General features: G+C 48.1%; 1 protein-coding gene across 3 annotated transcripts in view; it reads left to right on the top strand.

Annotated features, from left to right (window-relative positions):
- Positions 1 to 8,369: 8,369 nt before the first annotated feature.
- The window catches only part of MGLL (monoglyceride lipase), a 102,588-nt gene continuing 100,008 nt past the window's right edge, over positions 8,370 to 10,949 (top strand). Inside the window, exons 1-2 of one of the 3 annotated variants that reach the window (XM_007465265.1) lie at positions 8,370 to 8,443; positions 9,637 to 9,782. In XM_007465265.1, coding sequence (XP_007465327.1) covers positions 9,658 to 9,782 — 125 coding nt within the window. In that variant the 5' untranslated portion in view covers positions 8,370 to 8,443; positions 9,637 to 9,657. Of the gene's footprint in view, positions 8,444 to 9,030; positions 9,176 to 9,636; positions 9,783 to 10,949 lie in introns of those variants that run through there. The other 2 variants (XM_007465264.1, XM_007465266.1) reach the window with 2 other exon arrangements.

Genomic DNA, 10,949 nt, shown 5'->3' with positions numbered 1-10,949 from the left:
AATGCTGTACACCATGCCTCCCCCCAAACTTGCCTAGAGTGTCTGGAAATGTCCATACATCTGCAGCACTTTCTGCAGTTACTCAACCGTCATTGGACTTTCCCTGCCTGAACATAACCACGACCTCATTTGCCTTCAGAGGCCAACCTTCAGCACTAGGGTAGTGGCATCTATTTCAAGAGAAGTTGAAAAAACATTTTTAAAATAAAAATAGATGTGTGTTACCCACCACTGTTACTTGCTAGCGGAGTCCGTTTTACTTGTACTTAGAGTGACCCTGACGGAATATTTTTCGGTGTGTATAACTTTAACTGCTCCATTAACCAGATTAGTCAGTGGAAGCATTTCTCCTTTACTGCTGAGTGCAAATCTCATTACAGTAATTGGGCCTGGTTACTAACTGCAGACATTGTGGACTTGCCAAATGCATTTAAAGGGGGTGGCATGTGGGTGGGAACCTGCATTTTCATCTTTGTGGATTTGATTGGACTTAATGGCCTTTCCCAGTAGGCCCGGGCCTGGTGCTTAAACATATAGCAAAAATGGCCCTCCTCAGATGACTTTCTGAGAATGACCTTGGAGACCCTCGGTGCCGACCATTATTCTGACCCACAGGAGGCTGAAGCCTAGCAGCAAGGTCTCGGGCTGGCGTGGAAGGAGCCTGAACCAGGACGCGCTGTCGGCAGGTAGAGGCAGAGCGCCTCCACCCCGGGGCTCCTCCCTGGGCGTCCCTGACTCACTCACGGCCATACCACTGACGTTGTAGCTTCGCCGTGTCTGTGGACCACGTGCTCTGTATTTACTTCACTGTCTTTCTTTACATCAACTGGTGTTTAACTTCATTTATTTTAAAGGTTTCTTTAAGTAGAAAATGAACTCTTGCCACAAATTTAAGGTAACCCTACAAATAAATGAATGAAGACAAAGCGAAGTGCTTAACTTCCAGGGACGCGTGGTTGCCTTTATCAGAAAGGGAGGTGAGTGAGCCTGTACGGATGCATAAAAACCTAACGAAGAGTTTTCCTCAGAAAGATGCAGGAACTGAAGGGGATTTTCCCATGATGCAGCTGAGTGGCACTTAACCCCTGCCAGTGAACACCTGCATCCATCCTCCCCAGAGACCTCGGCCCACATGCCAGTCTGTAGGAGAGGAGAGGACATGGGGTGCGGACAGATGGGGTTCAGGGGCTGCTTCTGCCTCCCCACATGCAGGCCGTGGCCAAGGAAAGGCAGTGCAGTTTCCTCAGCTGTCAAATTCCCCCTGTTAATTGAACCCCCTGTTTTTTGATTCCAGTGGATGTAACTGCTGTGGGAACCACACTAAAAGGATTAAAATTCCACTGTTTTGTCTTTCCTGCACAACTCTCAGTGGCCAAGGAAAGCCAGGGACGTGCCTTGAGCGCCATGCCGCGCTGCTGGTGTAACCCCCCTCAGTGACGCTGACAGCCGTGTCCTCGGGAAGAGTCAGTGCAGGCTGAGTCACCTCAGGAGTCTTTCTGCACCCACACACGTCTTAGGACTTCCACGTGCATTTAACACCCAGCAGCCCTTTCTCAGTCGTGGCTCTTAGTGGCCCCAAGTCTCCTGTGTGGGAAGAATTGAGGAAGAAGGAACTTAAGACTTTATGGGAGACATAAAGAAGGGGGGCCAAGGCGGAAAAGATGTTGGGAAACTTTTAAACACATTTCAATAAGACAGAACAACGGAATCAATATACCCCGTCATAGCAGCCCTAGGATTTTTTTTTTTTTTTAATGACCTTTTTAGTTACAACTTTGGGTACATCCTGTTAACCTGTTCGTCCTGCCATCTGTAAATTCTTTTTTGTAGATAGTGTATACACTACAGTGTTCCCTTTTCCTTCCTCCATCCAAATTTTCAGTGATTTTAAAAAACGTTTACACTTGGAACTGGTGAATCCCACCTCCCAGGTCCCACGTGATGCCGGAGAAAGGAACCTGTGAGTGTGGAAGAAGGCACGTGTAATGGGGGACCTGCTGTGTCGCGAGTCACCCCAGGACTTAGGGCTTCAAACAGCCGCCGTCTATTCAGCTTATGATTCTGGGCGCTGGACTCAGCCACTGGCGATGGATGTTGGTCCCGGCCAGGCTCCCTCAGGCACCGTGGGCGGCAGCAGGTGAGCAGGGCACAGCTGCTTCTGGACAGGCTGCTTGTGAGCTGCGGAGCCTCTGTTTTCTCCGCGTGTTCATCCTCCCTGCGCCTCGACAGTGGCTCCATCGAGCTGTCCAGGCGGATTGACACAGCAGAGGGAAGGGAGAGGAAGCATGGCAGGCCTCTTGCAGTGGCTTGGAACAGGCTTAGAATGAGCACAGCATCATTTCCACCACATTCTATTGGCCAGAGCAAGTCGTGGAGCCAGTCCAGATTCAAGGCAGGGGATCTGGACTCCACATCTCCATGGGAAGAGCTGCGCAGTCACAAATGCAGATGGCGTGGGGAGTGCGTGGCCCTTCCTAGGGGCTGTTGATGCGACAAACGTCGACACCTGCTGAGCAGCAGTTTCATGGGCCCTGTCCTCAACGCCCACGCCCAGCAGTTGGTCCTGCCTCTTTAAGGAGCCACTAGAAATTCAGCTACTCTCGCTCGTGTTTCGTGCCCTTGCATCTTAGTTCCTCCCTTCTTCCTCTTAGATGTTTCCGGCATTTCCCAGTCTCCTCAGACCTCAGAGTGGGTCTGCAAGTTCACTTGAGCACCTGCAGGGCGGTTACCCCTGGGGACAGGAGTGGGAAGGAGACTCACCATTCACTGATTACTTTTTGGTTCTCGCTGGCATTTTTCACACATGCACATATGTTACCTTAACTTAGAAATCGTGAGGTTTTATTGTACCGGGCGCTGTGCTAAGTACTTGACCTGCGCTGTTCTATTCAGCCCTGTGAAGTAGAAAGTAATCGTAATTATCCTCACTTTGTGGAGGCACAAAGAGGGTAAACCACCCGCCCAAGATCATGTCGCTGAAGTCAGCGCAGCTGGGCTCTGCATCCAGGCTGTCCGGCCCCCAAACCCGTCGACCTCACCACTGTGCTCTTCTTGCCCCTTCACGGAAAATATCCTGAGACGGTTGTCTCCACTCGCTGCCTCACTCCCTTTCACTCACTTCACAGTGCAGTTCGGGCTGTCTCCCGCCCTGATGAACCATGAACTGGGTTCTCTCCAAGGTCACATGTGACCTCCCTGTCATCAAATCTATTGTGCACACCTCAGTCCTCTTGATTGATTTCTGGACAGTAGTATTAGACTCTGTTGGTCCTTTTTTCTTACCATATGCTGTACCTTTGGCCTCTGAGATCCCCCCCTCCATATCATCTTCCTCCATATCATCTTCCTCTGTCTCCATCACCTTTGCAAACTCTCCCCCTCCCCCTCCTCATTCTCCCCCCTCCTCCACATTTCCTGAACAAGTTACTCCATTCTCATGACCTCAATTACCAATTATTTCCAAATGTCTGAGTCTCATTCTGCACCTGCCCATCAGGCCTCTCCTTGGATGTCCCAGAGAACTCAAAATGTCTAGAATTACATGTCACCCCACCATCAACACCTACTCCCCCTCCTTTATGTTCCAAACCAGTAAAATAGACCAGGAACCTTAGGATTGGAGTTTTGGGAGGTGGGCATGGCAGAGGGGCTGGCAGATGGGCACATACATGCACCACCTGAAATTAAAACCCCAAGAGATGGGTTCAAAGACAGAATGGAGGTGACAGAGGAAAGAATTAGTGAACTGGAGGATAGGGCACTAGAAACTACCCACTCTGGACAACAGAGAGGAAACAGACTGGAAAAAAGTGAGCAGACCCTCAGGGACCTATGGAAATATAATGAAAGATCTAACATTTGTATCATCAGAGTCCCAAAGAGAGAGGAGAAAAGATGGCAGGGCTGAAAAAGGAACAGAAGAAATAATGGCTGAAAATGTCCTAGATTTGGCAAGAGACATAAAGCTATGAATCCAAGAAGGTGAACAAACCTCAGATGGTATATACTCTAAGAAGTCCATGCTAAGACACATCATCATCAAACTTCTGAGAACTAAAGTCAAAGAAAAGTCTTGAAAGCAGCAAGAGAGAAATGACACGTTGCGTGTAAGAGAAAAACAATTTGAATGGCAGTGGATATCTCTTCAGATTCCATGAGGCCATAAGAGAGTGGCAAAACCTGTTTCAAGTGCTGAAAGGAAAGAACCATTAACCAGAATCCTATATCCAGCAAACATATCCTTCAGGAATGAAGGGGGAAATCAAGACATTCTCAAATGAAGGAAAATAAAGAGAATTTTTTTCCAGCAGACCTATCCTCAAAAAATGGCTAAAGTAAGTTCTCTAAACAGAAAGAAAATGATAAATTGATCCTTGGAATACCAGGAAGGAAAAAAAGAACATGGTGAGCAAAAATACATGGAAATAAAATAGGTTTTCCTCTCGAGTTTTCTAAATTATATCTGATGGTCAAAGCAAAAATTATAACACAGTCTGATCTGTTTCTCAAAGTACATAGAGGAAATATTTGACAAATGTAGTATAAATGGGGGAGAGTGAAGGGACAGACATAAGGAGATGTTAGGTTTCTATAGTTCACTAGAACTGGTAAAGTGACATCAGTGAACATGATATATGTGTACATATATGTATGTATATGTAATATACATGCAATATATGCTCTCTGTATATATTTGCAATACTAGAGCAACCACTAAAAGTCTATACAAAGAAATACACTCAAACACAGTACAGATAAATAAAAATGTATAGAATTATAAAAAGATCCTGTTCCAGTAACCCACAGGAAGGCAAGAACAATAAAACAGAAAAAGGAAAAAGAGAAATAACAGAAAGCAAATAAAATGGTGGACTTAAGCTCTAACTTAACAATCGTTACAGTAAATGTTCTAAGTATACCAATTAAAAGACAGAGGTTGGCAGAATTAATTTTTAAAAAATGAACCAACTATATGTTGCCTACAAGAAACTCCAAATATGATGATAGTCTATATGGAAAATCCCAAGGAAGCTACAAAAACAAACAACAACAAACACCCTCCTACTAAGTGAGTTCAGCAAGGTCAGAGGATACAAGATGAACCTACAAAAATCAGTTGTCTTTCCACGCACTGGAAGTGAATACATGGAAACCGAGATTAAAGATACATGACATTTACAATTATTTGAAAAAAGAAAGATGTAAATGTGACAAAAGATGTATAGAACGTGTATACTAAAAGCTATAGGACACTGAGGGACTCAAAGGAGGCCTAAGTGAATGGAGTGACAGAGCAAGAAGAATCCACATAGTAAAAATATGTCACCAGCAAATTGATGTACGTTTAACACAATTCCTATCGAAATCCTACCAAGACTTTTTATAGATACAGACAAGATTATTCTAAAATTTATATTGAAAGGTGAAGGAACTAGAATAGCTAAAAATGTATAAAATAAGCATAAAGTGGGAGGAACCAGTTGATCCAATTTTAAGATTTATTAGATTTGCTACAATACTGAAGGCAGTGAGGCACTGATGAAGAAATAGACACATAGATCAAAACAGAATAGAGAATCCAGAAACAGATCTAACAAGTTGGGCAGAGTGATTTTTGACAAAGTTGCGAAACAGTTCAGTGGGGGGCAGGGGAAGCCTTTTCGGCAAACTGGAGCAATGGGACATCAACAGACAAAAGACACAAAAACCAAAACTGATTTAAGTCTCACACCTTATACAACAGTTAACTTAGACTAGATCAGAGGCTGAAATGTAAAATATAAAGAGAAAAACATAGGAGAAAATCTTCAGATGTAGTACTAGGTAAAGAGTCCTTAGACTTGACACCAAAAGCAAACTGCGTAAGGTGAAAAATTGATAAATTGTATCATAAAAATTAAAAACTTCTGTTTTGCAAAAGACCACATTAACAAGATGAAAAGATAAGCTACAAATGGGAAAAAAATATTTGCAAATCATATCCAACAAATGATTAATATCTAAAATATAGAACTCTCAGGACTCAACAGTAAAAACTGAAACAAATAGAAACTAAAAAAAAAAAAACCAATTAGAAAATGGTCAAAAGCCATGAAGAGGCATCCAGTAAATTAGATATACAGATGGCAAATAAGTACATAAGTGATTCTCAACAGGAGCCATTAGACAAATGAAAATTAAAGTCACAGTGAGATACCACTACATATCTAACAGAATGGCAAAACAAAAACAAAGAAACAGTGAACGGTAAATGCGGACAAGGATGATGAGAAACTGGATCTCTCATACATTTCTGGTGGGAATGTGAAATGGGACAACCACTCTGAAATACGTTTTGGCAATCTCTTAAAAAACTAAGCATGCAGTTTCCATAGGGCCCAGCAATTGTACTCCAGGGCTTTTATCCCAGAGACTTGCAAAACCTGCAGATGAATGTTGACAGAAGTTTTATTCGTAGTAGCCAGACACTGAAAACAATCCAGACGTCCTTCACCTGGTGAACTGTTAAACCATGTGGTACGTCCATACCATGGGATACTACATGACAGCCTGGAAATGCTGAAAGAAAAAAAGCGAATCCTAAAAGGCTACACACTGTGCAATTCAATTTATAAAACTTCTTAAATTATAAAAGTTTAGAGATGGAGGACATCTTAGTGGTTACCAGGGGGTGTGGGGAGAGAGGGGATGGGAGAGCAGAGGGTGTGACTAAAAGAGGGCAACGTGAGGGATCTTTGTGGGGTTGGAAGGTTATGTCAACATCCATATCCCAGTTGTGACATGGCCCTGTAGTTTTGCAAGATGTTATCTCTGGATTAAAGGGTACACAGCATCTCTCTGTATTATTTCTGAATTGAATCTACATTTATATAATTGAATAATCGAGCCTACAATTTTCTCAAAATAAAAAGTTTAATTGAAAAAAAGGCCAGATACGGAACAGCACAGTCCCACTCTCTTAACTCCCAGTGTGGGTGCTGACCAACCCCCGTGCTCTCGTTTACGTTGGTAACCAAACTAGGAGAGACTCTTCAAGCTCTTAACCACCACTTCCACTGGGGTTCTGCTGAAAACTGTCCCCCAAACTTTCACAGTGTGTATTCAAAATCATGAGATGCTGGAGCTGGGAAAATGTGAAATAACTGCATACAGGGGACTTGGTGGGCTTTGGGTCCCCCACAATGTCCATTGGACCCCAGTGGCCACTCCTTGAATAAATTCTAATCCAGGGGCTTGCAGTGTGACAGCCTCCGCCTCCGGGCTCTCTGCTCTGAGATGGCTGCTCCAGACTTGGCGTGCCTGGGTCCTGTCACTTAGCCACCCCTCTCCGCAGCGCTTACACCCAAGCGGCTTCTCAACGGCTTCTCTCGTTGTATTTCTTAATTTGGAGCACAGGCCTTAAGCAGCCTGGGTCTCCCCCCTCAAGACGTGTGACCCTGAGATGGGAGTTTCTGGAGGACAGTGGTTCTTTTCAACACTGCTGTGGTGTAAAGTTGTTTGTGAAAGAAGGAAGGACGCAAAGGCCTTCCGAGGTCAGTGTGAGCAGGGGCACCTGTTACTTAGGGACAGAGATATTGTCAGTCGTGGGTTGCAGGTGAGGAGACGAAGCCTCACAGGCTAATTGGAGGTGCTAATGCTGAGCCCAGGTGGTCTAGACTGTGATCCAGTGCTGTCCCTGTGCCCCAGCTACACTGTCAGCTGCACTGGAAGCTGTTCAGAATTCCCTGTTCCCAGGGGTTTTGTTAGGAGCCCAGGGAGGGTTTCTGGGGCAAGGCCTGCACTTGTCTGGCTCTACCCTACCTCTTGGGGCTTGTGCACATCCTCCCCCAAACCCCCAGCTTTGTGTGTGTGTGTCTGTGTGGTGTGTGTGTGTGATGTGTGTGTGTCTCTGTCTGCATGGGGTGTCTGTGTCTGAGTGCCTCTCTGTTCCTTTTTATGTGTTACGTGGGTTTGTGTGTCTCTGTGGATCGCGTGTGTCTGTCTTTGTGTATTGAGTGTGTGTCCGTGCGGTTTGTTGTTTGCATGCGTGGTGCCCACGTGTGTGTATCTGTGGGGAGGTCTGTGTGCATGTGTGTCCCTGCATGTGTCTCTGTGCGGGTGGGTGTGCGCGCGTGGTGTGTGCGCGCGTGGGTGTGGCGTGTCCTGCCGCTCGGAGGCTCCCGAGAGCCGTCCCCGTTCGGGGAGTGACAGTCCCCGGCGCGGCCACCCCGGGGCGCGGCCGGCGGGGAGGAGCGCGTGGCGGGTCCGCCGGCCGCACACGTGGGCCCGGCGCCGCCTCTCGCGTTCCCACCCCCTCCGGCCGCCCCCGCCGAGAGCCGGCATAAGTGGCGGCGCGGACGCCGCGCCCTGTCTCTGCGGAGCCGGCGGCGCGCAGCTCTCCGGCCCTGGCCCGCCACAGACGAGGACCGCGCTCGGGGACGCGACAGCGGCGCTCGTGGCCCCGGTAACTGCCTCCCGTACCCGCCCCCGGCTGCCGCGCCGTCCCCAGGTGGGGCAGCCCCGGGTCCCCGCATTCCCGCGTCCCCGCCTCCGGGCTCGGCGTGGGCTCCCGCGCCCCTGCGCGCGTGTGCGCGCGTGTCTGTGTGTGCATTGGTGCGCGCGCGCCCCGCTCCCCAGCAGCATCCCCGAACCAACTTGGACCCGTCAACTCCGTGTCCCCGTGCCCTGCCGTCTGCGAGCAGAGCAGCTGGCAGCACCTCCAGAGACAGCGCGGGGCTGTGCTGCCTGCGCTGGTGGAGACGGGAGGGGAACAAAGTTTGTCGGGAGCCCGGGTGACTTTCCTCGGGGACCCGCATGTGTGCGTGGGCGGGGGGCCTGGGAGCGCGAGGCTGCTTCCCTGGCTTCCCGGGCAGTGGGCGCCGGGCTCCCGGCCCCCCTTCACGCCGCCTCAGTGGTTTGTTTAGGAAAAGTGATGGTGGACTAGTAGTGGAGGCTCGCAGGCGCCCGCTGCCCGCCCCGCGGAGGGAGGGCGGCCCCGGAGGGCTGAGAGGGCGCCGCACCCTTCGAGCCCAGGCGGCATATGTGAGCCAGGGCTCGAGGTGGGAAGCAGGGGCGTGGGGCGCCCTGCCGGCCGCCTTGTGACCGCCGAGATGCGGGAACAGCCCGTGTTTGCCTGGCTCTAACTGTCAAGGCTGTGTGGCTGTGGACCGCAAAAGCCAGGACGTGATGGAAACAGGTTTGTCATGGCATCCTTGGAATTTCAGGCAGGGGGAATTAATCGGAATATCATCCACCTCATTATCGCGCCCCTTTGAAACTTCCTTGGGCATTTTAAGATCGACTGGGTCTTCTGCAGCTGGGTCTTTATACCCATAGAGCTGACTGTAATTTCCACTTGATTACAGCTAAAGTAGTCTTTAAGATGAAGTTTCCTGAAATGATTTAAAATAAACACAGATGGGAAGGGGAGAAAGCTGTAATGAGGCACTTAAAAAATAAAGTGAGCGTTTTTCTTAAGAACAAACGGGAGTTCTCAGTCTTAAGGAGTATATATGTATTTTTAAAATCTTTGAAGTGGAGGTTTTTTGTTTTTAACCTGCTTTAAAACCTTGCTCCTGACTCTGAACAAGGTTTGCCTCCTGGTCTCTGTGTTTTGCCGTATCCCCGACTTTGCACCGTTCCCTTCTTCCTTCCCAGGCCCTGGGGATCCTTCCAGAAATGCCGGAGGAAAGTTCCCCCAGGCGGACCCCACAGAGCGTTCCGTACCAGGACCTCCCTCACCTGGTCAACGCCGACGGACAGTACCTCTTCTGCCGGTACTGGAAACCCTCGGGCACACCCAGGTAAGTCTCCCCCAGGTGCCGCCCGGCTGTGCCCTGGGGGGGTTCATGTCCCCTCTCCCCCTTTGTGTGCAGCTCCTGTGCGGCCACTTTCTCCATGACCAACTTCACGTGCCACTTTAACATCAGGCACAGTGGGCTAACAGAACTGAGATTTATATGTCATCTTTTTTTAAAATTAAGAAGCAGACGTTCTATTTTCATTATAACAACTAGGATACGGATTCTACCGTATGGCAGTTTTCAAAAATTCCACATGACTTTATTTTTTGTACTGGAGTTGATTTCCTGTTGTACAGGCATTCCTTTAAAATCTAACCCAACAGTTACAGAAAACCACCTAATCAGATAAGAGAATCAAAATAATGGATATATAGTAACTTTTGTTCTCTTTTCCTGTTTGAGTCTGAGCTTCAGAAGGTGTCATACCTGTGTAACGGAAAGAAAGGGGTCTGGGTGTTTCCTTCTGATTTCTTGCCAGCTCAGTTACTTTGTACGTTTTCCATCAAGGATTTGTCTTGCTATTAGAAACAGGCGTTGGGACTGCACACAGTAAGACAGCTGGTCTCCTGCTTCCCTCCTCTTGTACGAAATAGGGAAAACCCTGCTTGTTTGTGTTGTTCAGGGAAAGAAATTACTTGCGGTAACCAATTGGCCTAGTGAAAAGTGAACATCTTCTGTGCCATGGACATGTTACCTGTTTCACAGGCCTGTTGTCTCCTAGGGGACATGTATGGTGTGGTGTGGCTTATAGGATTATGTCTCCCTTTGTGTTTCAGTCATCACCCAACCCTAGTACAGATACAAAATTCCTCCTACGTTTTCAACAAGGTGTGTATAATCCAGGTAGCTGCACATTAAAAAAACAAAAACAAAAGCAGAGATATGGACTTTAAAGACCGTGTATAAAATCATAGCTTCAGGGCAGCTATATAAATCGGCTATTGTAATGGGCAGTTAAGAGTTTCTACAGGGCTTCCCTGGTGGCACAGTGGTTGAGAGTCTGCCTGCCATGCAGGGGATGCGGGTCCGGTCCAGGGTCCAGGAAGATCCCACATGCCGCGGAGCGGCTGGGCCCGTGAGCCACGGCCGCTGAGCCTGCGCGTCCGGAGCCTGTGGTCCGCGACGGGAGGGGCCACAACAGTGAGAGGCCCGCGTACCGCAAAAAAA

Source organism: Lipotes vexillifer, unplaced genomic scaffold (genome assembly GCF_000442215.2).
Source record: "Lipotes vexillifer unplaced genomic scaffold, Lipotes_vexillifer_v1.1 scaffold1115, whole genome shotgun sequence".
Lineage (NCBI taxonomy): Eukaryota > Metazoa > Chordata > Mammalia > Artiodactyla > Lipotidae > Lipotes > Lipotes vexillifer.
The sequence above is the reverse complement of the archived record's forward strand: the minus strand, read 5'-3'. Positions and strand labels throughout refer to the sequence as shown.